Genomic DNA, 14,510 nt, shown 5'->3' on the forward strand with positions numbered 1-14,510 from the left:
CATCATGATATGAATCTGTCATCTGGTAGAAACAGAAGTACTGGTGTATTTATCCCAGCATGTCAGTTTTCTCCCCAAACCTGGAGACCAGAGCATAAGAAACCAGAAAGGAAAGTTATCTCTTTGGGGTCTTGTAGCATCCCATCATGGTATGCAAACTGATTTTTCCAAAACCCGTAAGACTTCTGGCAGGGAAATAAAAAGCTTTCCTATGCTACTATTCAAGCATCTTGATCAACGAAACTCTGAAGCAAGCAAGTACTTGTGTTCAATTGGACAGGGGCACACCAAGCCACATCCCGTCCCACAACTTACACCTCTCTTTACTCCAGGATAATACAGTGTTTGAAACTTCTCTCCTAGCTGTTAATCAAGTCACCAAGGAATACACAACTGTTCACATGACAGCCGCAGAAGAATTTTTAGTCAGAAATAAGTGGACACAATGCACAAGTGAACTGCATGAGAACAGACATGAAACAGAAGTGAGTTCAAATCAGTATAATTAACAGCTGCATCTGCTTATTATTTTTTTGATTCAACAGTGTCCTGTGTTTGTAACTGAATTTTATATATGCTGTGATGCAATCAATGTAACTATATTAATACCCAGCATTTTAAAAAAATAGTGTAAAAGAGCAAAACAAAACATGGCACCAAGAAGGCTTTTCCTCCATAAAGAGCTGTGGACACTTGTTTTGTCACCATGATAAATAATACACAATTAACCATACATAAATTGCATAATTATGCTTTTTAGTGAAAATCCAGCAGTTATTATGGATACTTTAAAAGGTACTATCCACATTAAAAAGTCAGTTACACAGCAAACCTTTTCACTCATATGAGGACATTGTGACCACCTGCTTCCCCCTCTTCAAGGGTCCATGAATACCATAGTTAGTGGAGCAACCATTTTTATGGCTGTAGGACATACTGTGCACAGAATATGCTTCAGCTAAAATGAGAAGGTAAATACCACAAAAAAATCAAAATATTTTCACTAGGGTACAATTATTATTTTTTAATATTATTAAAAATTTACACAGGAATAGAGACCCAAATTCTCTCTCATCAATTAGGAAAACAATGCAACAATTTCATGAAATTTAGAGACTGCAACATACTGTATTTCTCTGTAAAAGCAATACACTAACAAGCCTGAAATAAAGTAAACTAGAACAATTCAAGTGAGGCAATTTTATTCAAACTAAAATTCTTCCTTTTATCCTTACTGGACTACTGTCAATATTCTTTGGCTTCCAATATAACCAAAGGAATGAATAAAGTAGAAATACAGTAAACACTAATATCAAAGATTACACTAGTCCAAGTTACTTCATTTTAACAGCAGTATTTCAATAATGACTCATTAATAAAAATACATTTCTTGCAATATTACACTACTGATTACTAGTGTTCGTGTAATAACGAAATCTTAACATCCCTGTTCTACCTTCTGTAAAAAACTAGGGATGGTGCAATACTTGATGTATACTATAAATATCAGGTATAAGCAGTATATTTGACTACTTGCAGCCACAAGGGATATTCTCTGCATCTTCACATAACTAGATTTTGATACCATAACTGCATGAAGAAATAAAGAAAAAAATTGGATTAGAAGGTCTAATCCCCATAAAAAGGCCATATTCACCATCAGCGCAGATCAGCACTTTAGTTCTAGTTAGTGCTTAGTTCTATATTTAATAAAATTCTTGCCTTGGTCCTATATAGTCAATTATCATTTCAGTTAATATATACACATTAGAACACAAATATATGCATAAAATCCCTCTCCTTTTCTTCTGACTGAAGCCATAAAATAAAGGAGTCAAAACTTTCAGAGCATCTACATTTTCAAGATGTTACAAAAACCAGGAAATCAACATAACCGTAAGAGATATGGGGCCAGTTTTCAAACCCAGATAACCCCAAATTAATCAACATCAAAAGCATATACATGGATTTGGCCTAACTTAACATACTGAGCCTCAAAACTAGATTCTATGGAAAAAAAATCCTCACCTCAATCACTCAACAGCTAGCTCTCTTGGGTAACAGGGCCAAGAGATGATCCTCTAAATGACTAAACATGGGTTGCTCCACTAGCCTATTGCATTTGCATCCCTGATTTTACCATTTCCTGGATAGGATCTGATATTTAATTACCTACAGAACTTGTGACTAGTCTATCCTACTGAAACACAGATGGAATTCAAAGTTAGAAAACTGAGAATTCAAATTGTTTCCTGTTCACTAAAACTGCTATAAACCTACGCTACTTCTGCTGCAAATAGCTTTGGTCAAAGGCAGAGATCCCTCTCCAAGTTTTACAGAAATGTTTTGCCTATGGCTTGCAGATACGATGTTTAAAAAGCAAAATTTTAGTTCTGCAAGTTAAAGTTGCAGCCACATCTCCAACCTCAATTACTCAGTTACTTATTTTGAAAGTCCTATGGATGTAACACGTCCTCTTCTTTCCATCAGACTCTTAACTCACTCATTCCACATTGTTTATGCAGTTCCACAACTTCTCTTTTGATTGGATACTTTGTAAAAATCACAAGATTACATACTAATTGATGATGATAATTAAGGTTTGCTCAATTCCACAGTAAATTTAAATCCAAGTTTATCTTAATATATCTGAAAGTGAGTGTGAAATGGGAATTTATAAATTTAAGACTGATTTAATGAACTTGTCAATAACTAAGACAGCTGCGTAAGTTATTTCAGTGTCGTTTTTCTATGAAGCAATCTCTTCATATAAAGCAATTTGTTCATTACTACTAACTTAAAAGGTACTACATTTCCTGAATACTCTATGATACCATAGAAAGATTTAGATTTTATGGTAGATTTATTGGGGCAGCATTACAAAAACAGTAAGATGGAAACCAAAGGGTAAAACAAGAAATTAACTACATGATTCTTATTTCACTTACAACTTAGAAGTTTCATATTGCAGGTTAAAATACAGTAACTAGTTACCATTTAAGATAAAAAGGCTAGTTCTAATTAAAACAAATTGCTAAAGTATTTACATTATTATAAGCCATAGAGCTTATACTCAACATTTCTAGGTGAAAACTGCATCCATTTTGTCCATGCTGTAAGTTGCAAAAGTTTGTGAGATTTTCTGAATGTTTTTGCAGTACATAAACCTTTAAAGAAAAAAGTTAACAGGGCAAATACACAATATACTAACAAACAGTATTAAACTAACTGCGAAGAGTGTGTGAGATGCTATTTTGCACATAATGTTGCTTTTGCATTGTTTTCTATATTTATTCACCAGTGCAAGGTGTAAATCTCTTGTAAAATATAACTACACACTAGATAAAGTGTACGATTTGGGGTCATCTGACAGAAGTGTGATAAATATTTTAATATATCAAGATATAAATGCAGTACTAATGTAGCACACTCGTATAACTTAAGTAAAATAAACTTTACTACTAGACATGCAAAACATCTTGGGCTTCATTATGGTCGAACATGTCTAGCTGTCTTTTAATCAGGTGTCTGCCATTTTGACTTTTCTTTCTGACATTAGTATCTATATTTACTGGTCTAAGTTAGTTAGCTAAACACACAACAATCAACAACAAAAAAAAATACCTCACTTACTCTATTTGTGCACCATGAGCCACAAGGGCACTTATGGAATCCATACTACCAGACCTTGCTGCTTTATGAATAGGAGTTTCACCAACATAATCCTGTAAAGACAAACTACATTTTGTCAAGCATAATCTTTCTAAAAATTAAAATCTTATTCATACATTACTCACTTTAATAAAGCAGATATATAAAAGCAGCATTTATTAGCTAGCAAATGCATCAGGTACTTTAAAGTTTGCAGTGGGCTGTCATGTACATTAGACATTTAGCAAGAAATAATACTAAGGACATCTAACTCAGAGGATAAGCCTTATCCAATAACAAGGCAATCAGCAGAGTCATATTCAGCAAAACTTGTTAAAAAACCCCACAACATACACCACCGTAACAAATTACTCTAACACCTTTATTTCCTAGCCCTTTTGTTTCCCAGTATGTTGGGCTGAGCAAGCCATCTTGAATTCAGAAGCAGCATGGCCAAGTTTGTGGGACTATATTGCTTTCAGATCTTGCTGACAGACTTAGGCAGTACTGTATTGCACCACAAATACTCACCAGGTGAGGAGTATGTATGCGTAAGTCTACTGTAGTAGAAGTATGCCCAGAGTTCACAGGCCAGGCCAGATCTCTCCTGAGACATACACATTGACTCATGTCCTATGCGCTTTTCTTTTCTGACTATCCATTTACATTCCATTATCGTTAACCAGCACAGCCAATCATTTAATCTTTTCATATTGTGTGCAAACGTACCGGGAGTTGCGTATTGCTTTTCAAGCAACTCCTCTCTACAAACTATCTTCACAGATAACAGAGAATCTACAGCAATTTTACAAATGCAATTGGCAAGCAGCCGCTAAATTCCGTGCATTATGTTCTACAGGATGCAAATGAAAATTCAGTACTTGCAATTAACCATCAGTATGAAGAACCACAGAGAAGGGTCTGTAATTAAATAGGGCCTTGAAGTAACGAGTAAATGTTCAGTTTCTGGTTTGTTACGTGATTTCATTACCACAGTCCTCAACACTTCCAATGGATATATGGCTTTTTTTTCTTTTTTTTTTTTCCTTTTTTTTCCCAACCTCTTTCTTTCTCTCCAAATTTTTGACAGACCTCACTTGTCTGCTAGACTGATATTAAACATGTTCTAACTGTATGTACCTTGTTTTTGCTTCCCCATTCCTTTTATTAAAATATCAACACTAGCTATTAAAAGTAACACAGCACCTTTACTGACTCGCCAGTCTTTGTACACAACAGTCTTCACATCTAACTCTACAGTACTGGTTACACTTTAGCTCCAATTGAAATATGAATATATTCAGAATATGATCATACTACCATCTTGATAGATAGAAGGTAACAAGTGTTTTAAATTGTCTGCCAAGATTCTGAGAAATTAAATCACTTCTTTTAGACCATGTAAATATGACTTGAAAATGAATTTTGGATTATGTGTTATATACTCTCAATTTTCTACTTGCCAATTTTATTTCATGGTAAAATATTTTTATAACAAGTTACAAATTCCTTGAGGGTAAGTTAGTTTAGCACTGCTTAAGACATATATTCAGCCAACAGCAAACCACCTAGCACCCCCAGCAGGGAACAATAATGGTACCAGACAAAGTTTATAAGAAGGTAAACTAAGGAAAATTGCTGAGGCTGACAAAGTTTGGGGACAGAAAAGAGCAGGAAACTCCTCGGAGTCCTTAGTGATTAGAAAAGAGCCATACAACCCTTCTTCCAAAATGGCTGTCTGTAGCTGATGAATAGAAGACTGCCTTCCAATTAAGTTTATATAATTTCTCCTATTTATAACTTTTCTTGAAGTTACAGAAAGATAGAGATGTTTAACAGAGGACATAATTTTATTAACTATCATAAATGGAAATTCATTTGGCACTAATTTATCCAGGAATATTTTCTTCATAGTGTAATACATCTTCCCATCATGGAAGCTGTCTTCGATTCACCATTTTGTTACGGTTTCCCTTCACGCCCACCTTTTGTTAAAGAGGTAGAAGAGTAGGAGTGATTTGCCTCTTTTGTTCAGCATTAGTATTTACAACCCCAACCCTAACTTAGAAGACAATTATTCAATATGAAGTTCAGTTTAGGGAAAGTTAGCTCAACTAGCCATGCATATGACAGATATAAAAAAAAAATCTACTAGCCCCATAAACCTAGCATGTTGCCCACAATTAAGATCTAGAGAACCGAATTATGAAGCACTGCTGTGGGGAAACACTAGAAGGATGGGAAAAGACATTTGCAAAAGGACTCATCACCACTGCATTAAAAGAATAACCTAAGCTTACAGCAGGTAACAATCCTGTCACCAACAACCAGTAAAAGGTTAGTATCTCAGAAGACAATATGTGTCTTGAGAAGGGCTTCTTTCAGTCACTGGCCCAGAAAAGCATGTGTCTCTTCTCTAAAGCTAAGGAATTGAGAACATACTTAGAAAAACACAGAATATACAGATTTAGATTTTTACAGCATTCATTTTAATTATGGCACCTAAATTTCAGTCATTACTAATGTTATCTTCTTTTGAAGTTCTCCTATGGGACCGAATCTATTTGCACTGAAATAGTTTCCAAAATAGTCTCCTAGCTCTGCAAAGAAGAAATTCTCTCTGGGTTATGAGCTCAACTGAAAAGGGGGAAGAAAAAAAATTACCTTGCACTGAAAAATGGCTTTAAAAGTTTACTTAATTTTCAACACATCAAAAAATCATGCATACAGAGGAAAATAAAGTACTCTATGAGCCTCAGGAACAATTCTGCTTTGATTCAAATTCAACAATTAGAATGGATGGCACCAAACAGAAAAAGCAATGTAACAGAGGTTTTTCAAAGAAACTTCTGAGAACAGTTCAGGATCTAGATTGCTAGCACATCTTCATGCATAAGACACCTCTTCCCTATCTCTCTTTTGGCTATATGTAACAAAGTTATTTTATTTTGAGAGGCTCTACAAATTCCTAATTATCCTTAACAATACCTCATAATCCTTCTAATTGTCCACAGTTCCCATATGTGCTTCAGTTTGATATAATCCCTTCTGTAAGAATATTCCAGGAAGGGAAACATCAATAACTTGTACTGGCCTTTCATATCTAGAGCAGAACTTTTCATGGTCCCATTTACCCTGCTGATGTAACACTGCACCAACAGCCCCAACTTGGCTCACAATCCAGAAGTCACATTGTAAATAAATGAGCAGAAAGACCAATTAAGTTATATTAATTTAGCATTCAAGATAACACAAGCTTGTTTGCTTCGACTAAGTATTTTGTGTACAGTGCTCCTGAAAAAATGAGAGAGAGAGTAACGAGGCATCATAGGCACATTTATTTTTGCAACTCATTGCCACTGTCAAACACCTTCCTCCTTTCCCTTGGAGGAACATGACTATCCTTTTGCAAAGACAAGGACAGTCTTCTCTAGCTTGGGGTCATGAATAGATTACCTTTGACTTCTGTTTCATTTTACTAAGTAAGTATCTAGCCTCCTTCCTTATTTTTTTTTTATGGGGCTAAAGAGTCTTTTGCTTTTTCGGCTTAAATTTTCTCAGTAAATCTCTCAGCTTAATTTATCAGTTTGCATTTCCTCACTATGCTGCTTAACCTCAAAAGAAATTTCCTCTACTGATTCAGTATTTTTCTCAAACTCTCTGCCTATTCCCAGGCCTCTTTTAGATGTGGTTATTTTTTCAGTTCAGTCTAAAGCCATTTTTACTCTATTTTTCCCTCTTTCAGTCTTTGTGGGATCCAAATTTCTGTTGGCTTTAGGATCTTTCAGTTGAACTTCGAGCAAATTTCCCATTTTGTTCTCCAAGTTGCAAGTCCCTGGCTATGATTCAGTTAATTTCACTCACTGGTACCTTTATAGCCCTTTCATAAAAAAAAAAATTTACTTACCTGTAAATATTTATTTTTAAAACAAAAAGCCCCCATGCACATTTACACTGAAAGCTTTCAACTATGTGTACTGGTTTTGACTGGGATAGAGTTAACTTTCTTCATAGCAGCTGGTTTGGTGTTATGTTTTGGATTTGTGACCAAAGCAGTGTTGATAATACACCAATGTTTTAGCTAGGGGTGCGATGGGGGTGCACAAGAACCTAGGAGGTGACACAGCTAGGACCACTGACCCAAACTGACCAGAGGAATATCCCATACTATATGACATCATGCTCAGCAAGAAAAGTTGCAGAGGGGGGAAGGTGTGTGGTTTGCCAGGGCTGTCATTGCTTGGGGACTGGCTAGGCACCCATCAGCTACTGGTGAGCAATTGGGGGATTTTTTGGTCATGGTGTGGGATTTTTAAAAATTTTTTATCATCACTTGATTTTCTTGGTTTTGTTTTTCCTTGTTTCCTTTTTTACCTGTTAAACTGTCTTCATCTCAACCCATGAATTTTCTCACCTTTCCCTTCCAATTCTCTCCCTCAACCCACTGCGGGCAGGGGGGAACAAGCAAGTGGCTGTGTGGTGCTTAGGTGCCTACTGGGTTTAAACCACAACACTGTGCAAGCACTTGTAAAAATACTTCTATTATAGATATCTAACTAAGACACAGAAGCACTATTTTACCTGACAAGAAATACAAACTAACACCATTCCTTAACTCAACTGACAGAGTTTCAAGTTCTATCAGTTGATCCCATTTCCAAAAGCTGTACAGATTTCTTAGACACAGCACCCTACCCTTTCTGAAGCCAAGAAGTAAAAGCTGGAGAATGCTGAGTATTTTTCCCCTCATTGTTTGCTAAAAACACTTTGAATTCATGATGGTTTCTCCTTCTGAATTTTGAGTACAGATAAGAAATGAGAATATTTTTATCTGGCTTTAGTCCAAACTGTTGTTTAAAATACAAAACTATAACATACCAGAGCAATGAGTGTTTTCTTCCTCCCCACCAAGGATATCACTGTGTTTACAGTTCTTGCTAGCATGGGTAGTCTAACCCTCCTAAATCTATCTGCCATCACTGCCACATGATGGTAACTAGCTGGATGAAAAGTAAGTTAGCATAACCTGTAAGGATGCAGTATTTCTTACCCCTTCTCTTTAAGACAGGCCACATAAAACTGGTATTTTTGGCCAATCAACACACAATAGAAATGTTCCATAGGCTAATGCTAGAGGGAAAGTATATTTAAATGAAGTAACAGGCTTTTTAATCAAAAGTACTCATGAATATCTGATCTTAATACACAAACAGCACAGAATGAACCTGTGTTGTGACAAGGATAAACATCAGAGAACATAAAAAGTCTCAGGGGAAGTAGCAGTGTAATTGCTTTGCACTGTTACAGTGAACTAGAGCAGGCAGGTAGCCAAATGCAGGTCTTGAGTCACCTTATTAAGAAGTATTAGCAGGCACTGCCCACTGAAGAAAAAAAAAATAGCAGGACTGTCTCAAGTCCACTGCTGGGTAGAAACAGGCAGATCATTCCGTGGAACTTCAGCTTTCTCCTGTGAATTCTTACAGTGATCCTCGTGGGGAAGAACTGCCCACTGATCATAAAGAGAGAGAGATGATTCTAGCCAGCACATACAGTTATGTAAGAGGGCTGGGCATCACAGGATATACTCACAGAACTTATCTGGGGAACAAGGTACAGTTGGGACAAGCAGTTCTAAGCATTTGTCCTTCAATGCTGCTGCCTGAGAAATGTCCTGAGCACCTGTCACCAGCACCAAGATACACATTTTCAAGTTTTCCTAAACTTCAGGGCAGGCAGCACAGGCTACAATACAATACCTCAGGGCAAGATATGAGAAAGCGTGCATGCAAATTCTACTGAGTACCGGAGGTTTACGTTAAGACTGAGAGACTTGAGTGGATTCCTTTTCAGAAGCTATCCTTTTCTTTTTCCAGAGGTGATGGGTTAGTCTGTAGCCAATGACCAGGAGTCAGTTTGGAAGGAAAGTTTTACTAGTTTAAAATATCAAGTATTCCCAGATCTTTCTCAGCATGTGTTTTGTATCCAGTGTCCATGGAACACTTGTCCTCACACAAGCATTAGCCAGTGACTATGTCTGTTTGAAGTACAGCATCAGTCAGCGAGCTGGAAGGAATAAACAAAATACACATCAGGAAATAGTGCTCCAAAAGCTCAGAAGTGTGGGTGGAAGCCCTAGATGATCACCTGAAAGTGCTTTGAAGTTAAATAAGGAACCAAGATCATTTATTAAGCAGTTCAAATCAAACAAGAATAGTAGAATTTGACTGCAATTCAATAAACAGTTGGAAGGAACTGGGGAGAGCAAAGCATGCACTATGCTTTACATAGCCGTGTATGAAACATTCCAAATATCCGTGGGATGAGTTTGCTGCTACAGGTATCACCAAGGTACACTGTCTAGCTTTCAGTGCACGTGCATGTGAAATCAGTGTGACTGACCATTTGCATCCTAACAAAGAACTTAAGACTTTTTTGTTTCTACAACCATTTTAATTAACCAGAGCTATCTTTTTACTTTATCATTTAACTGAATTTAAAATACCTCTTCTTATATGTTCAATTAATATTTTGTGGAGGCAAAAAAAAGTTATTACATACAAGTGTAACTTGAGCCTACCATTAACAACATACACTGCTTCCACAGTGTCAACTCTCAGTACAATCTATATTAGTGTCCTTTGCCTGACAACACCTAAACCTGCCCTTAGAAGTCTGTAGGATATTATCACCACTATCTGAAAACCTGAGAACCACAGTACTCTTCTTCCTGTGGAGGACCACAGATCTATTATTGGTATTTGCTCTGGTGACAGGCCATCAATTCATAAAGACTCCTGAGTCACTGGCTAGTCTTGGTCACTTCTTTAAGCTGGAATGAGTTTCCTGCCTACTTTTAACTGTGTATTATACTGCCTTCTGCTTTACTTTACAGTCATCTGCATGTTGCCCTCAGCCCATGGAGAGATCTCTCTGCACTCTTCTCCTCTTCTTTTGGGGGCTAGCTGCTACTTTCTTCTTTGCTATAACCTCACTTACTAGATTTGACTTTTTTTTTTTTCCCCCATCACGTTCCAGGACAGCAAGCTTGTTCTTCAACTCCATTTCAACCTCACTGGTCAGTTCTTCTCTTTATTCTCATAGCTGGAAACTTTCATTCTTCTCATTCATTCATTTTCATTCATTCTTCTCTTCTCATTTAGCAGATATTGTACATCTTTATTCTGTGCATGCCATGTTTCCTCTCTAATCACCATTTCTTTACATTCTTACCTGGTCTCCAGATGCATTTATAGTTCTTGGTATTTTCTCTTCTGAAGATTCTACCACTATGCAGCAATAACTTATTGCATAAGTTACTTTTGTCAGGTATCAAGGAGAAGATGCGATCTATAGCCTCTGCATCCAGTCACCTTCATTGTTTCTACAATTCTCCTGGTGTCTCACAGCTGTTCTCAATGCACCAGCCTTCTTTTCTGAAAACTCAACACAAACTTCCCCATTTCTTATTTTTGCATAGCTTAAAAAAAACAACCAAACTCTAGAAATGCAAATGTTCAAGTTCTTCAGCAGACTTAGCTTAACTCTACTGCATATAAAACACACTCTGGCCATTAAGTATTTTAAGGGAAGTATGATGCAAGATTTAACAGACTAGACATTTTATAGATGCTGTGCTATACTACAGCTTTTAGTAAAGGCATATGCTGTAGTATTAATTACTCTCATAGAATGTTATAATAATTTTGAGTACTGTTATAAAGGCACACATTATTTATGCCCAGCATACATAATAGATCCATTCAGTACTGCAAACATTTTCTCCAAAAGCATGATAGTTTTAAGCACTCAATTCTGTTACTGTACCAGAGTACAACAGTCCTTTACAGGAATTTTGCTATATTAATGCACTCTCTGCTACCAAATAAATCATTATCCATACTCACAGTAAAATTAATGGAAATTTATTAAAAAATAATAATAATAAAAATCACCCATTCATTCTTTGTTAGTAAAGTACATGTTTCTGATCTATTTGCAGGAAGTTACCAGAAAAGCTTTGGAAATAATCTTAAAAGGAAAAAAGTATGAAACCAGATGCACCTTAAAATAAACCATGGCAGACCTTACTAGCTAGATGTATGACTAAGTCATGAAGTACCGCACAGGTCTCATGGTTCTGTAGGTAATGGTGAATTTTTCAATTCTTAGCATATTTAATAAGTAGTGTGTTCCTCACTAGTCTTTTTTCTTTCCCCTAAAGAGGCATTACAATATCAGAGTATTTGCTAATGCTGCCGACACCAGAGCAGCATACTGTTTTGTTCAATAAGCAGCAAGACATCAATTCCTAAAACAAATGTTCTCCAAACCTTTAGTGGCTTAAAGGACATTTATTAGTCCTATCTCTACTATAATGAAAAAGGTCTATAACTGATACTTAAGTCACTTGACTTCAGCTGATATTAAAAATGTATCTGTATCTGAATGTAAGGATCATACGTGTAGCAAAAAGGGACCAAGACACTCCTTCCAGAACTATATGCAGACATGGAATACACGTGAACCCATACCTGTTTGTTTATGTTGGCCCCCACTTGAATCAACCAATTCAGGCACTGTGGATGTCCTCCAAAAGCAGCAATGTGGGCTGGTGTTTGAGCAAAACGTGTTGTACTGGCATTTACAGAAGCTCCAGCTCTTACTAACTGCATTAGGCACTCCAGCTTTAAAGACATGAGGGAATAAAACAAAAAGTGTTACATGTACATGCTATAACAATTAGCACATGAGAAATAAATAAATACATAAAACCTAGAAAAAATAAACTTACTAGTGAGACTATATGGATGCAAAACAAGAGAGAATACAAACATTAGGATTTCCCCCCTCCTCCTTATACTCTTCCCTCCCTTGGCCATAGGCCATACCTGAAAAGAACTTAATTCTCACCGCCAAAACTGAATTCCAACATTTATTTTTGGGATGGGGAAAAGAGGGCATAAATACCTCAGATCTGACTACAGGAGCTATTTGGTTCACTTTTGTAAAGGGGGGGAAGGAAAAAAGAGTTCTGATCCATCAAAGCTGTGAACATGATACTAAACAGACTTTATTAGACAATGTTTGCCAAAAGAAGAGTGGTGTTAGGGAATACATAGATGTACTCTCAGGAGAGTTTAGAGGAAGGTAAACCAGAAAAACACAAGAAATATTTAAAGTTTCTTTCATGTTTTCCTAGAGTGACAGAAGCAGATTACTAATGAAAACTAATACTGTTAATACTCTGCTAAATCTATAAAAGGAATAAATTCTTTTCACCATTTTCCTGTTATTACAGCTGAAGAGCTGTTAAAAACAAAATAGGTTGCATGTTTGTGGCAATGCCAAAAAACAAAAGCTCTCTTTGTTTTAAAATATTGCAGTATTTTGTCACGCTATATTCTGACTTTTATTTTCCCATCATACTAACCAGAAGTGTCAGATATCCAGCTACTATTTTTAAATGTTCATAACATCACATTTGTAGAAGCTAGGCAAACCACAGCCACGATGACCTCAACTTTCAAAAATAGTAAAAAAAAAAAAAAAGCTCCTTTCCTGTCCCACAGTAACATTCTCTTTTTGTTGATAGGAAAAGGAATGCACTATGCTAAAATAAACAGTTTAGTCTAGGCTTCCATTTATTGTGGTTAGAAAACAAACACCACTGCGCACACATGCAACAGCAAAACAAAAAACCATCACATTGACTCAGGGCATTGGTTCATATAAAACAAAACTACGGGTCAGTCTCTCACAGTTAAAGAAAATGTTTGTTTGCCATACCACAGCTATGGAATAGTCTGTTCATAAAGGAGCAGTTAAAAAGCATCAGAAAGTCAGCTGGCAGCTTGGTTCAGATAGAAGCATAAACATCACCATTCCAACATTCTTCTCTACTGCTGTATGTCACTCTCTCTTTTTCTCTTTTTTTTTTTTTAACCTGCAAATTCCTGATCTTGATGAATTACATACATGAGATCAAAGTACCAACCAGCCACTGTAGTGAAGTATTTTATGTTAGTTTTGCAAGTGTATTGTGAACTTCAATTGCTTCCTCCCCCCACATAGTTCAAACACACACATATAAACCCTATCCTTTAGGATATACAAAAGTACTTTTTTGGACTGTAACGGACTTTGACACTAGACATAGATGTACCGTTAACTCGCTAATTACATGAAGTAAACATGCAAGGATGAGGGTAACTGAAATACTGCAGAATTAATGAATCTAGCTCCATAAACCTCAACATTACCAAAGACAAAGTACCTTTTCAAAAGCAAACAAGTACTTTTACTGCAAGAAAATGTACATCAAAATACTGGTGTAAGAAAACTTGCAATTCTAATGCTAGACTACCCATGCTCACCTTAGACTTTCCTTGGTGTTTGCATGCTAACACCCCTAATATTGCTGTTAACCCTTAATAATTGTAACACTGTAGTTATTAATAAACCATGTGATGGAAAAAAAAAATTCAGCTACACCAAGAGGTTCCTGTTCCTCTACTATAACTGCAAACAAAAATAAAGTTCAGCCAGTTTTTAAAACAATAGACTTTTAACAGAATTAATTTGAAAACACTTTCAGACAAGCATTATAACTTCAGGAAAGAATAATGTTTCCTGCACAGAAACTGGGCTGAAAGAATTTCTATAATTAGACAGGTATTATAGCCCATCAATTCAAGGGGAAAAACACTGCAACTGGTTCACCAGTGTCATCTTGCACTGTTTAAATCTGCCTTACAAGACGGATACATGTCATGATTACCTATACAACTTCACGTTTAAATCTTCTTTTTTCCTGTGTGCCACTCCCCCCCCCCCCCCCCCCCCCCTCCCTTCCTTTTTTT

The 14,510-nt window shown here is 36.3% G+C and overlaps 1 protein-coding gene across 2 annotated transcripts in view; it reads right to left on the reverse strand.

Moving 5' to 3' along the window:
* ANKRD10 (ankyrin repeat domain 10) overlaps nucleotides 1-14,510 on the reverse strand; it is a 38,533-nt gene that overhangs the window by 20,088 nt on the left and 3,935 nt on the right. For both annotated transcript variants that reach the window (XM_010575627.1, XM_010575626.1), the window contains exons 2-3: nucleotides 12,183-12,335; nucleotides 3,634-3,725 (exon numbers count right to left, since the gene is read on the reverse strand). In XM_010575627.1, coding sequence (XP_010573929.1) covers nucleotides 3,634-3,725; nucleotides 12,183-12,335 — 245 coding nt within the window. The remainder of the gene's footprint in view (nucleotides 1-3,633; nucleotides 3,726-12,182; nucleotides 12,336-14,510) is intronic.

The sequence above is a fragment of the Haliaeetus leucocephalus genome, unplaced genomic scaffold, assembly GCF_000737465.1.
Source record: "Haliaeetus leucocephalus isolate CR32 unplaced genomic scaffold, Haliaeetus_leucocephalus-4.0 Scaffold495, whole genome shotgun sequence".
NCBI lineage: Eukaryota > Metazoa > Chordata > Aves > Accipitriformes > Accipitridae > Haliaeetus > Haliaeetus leucocephalus.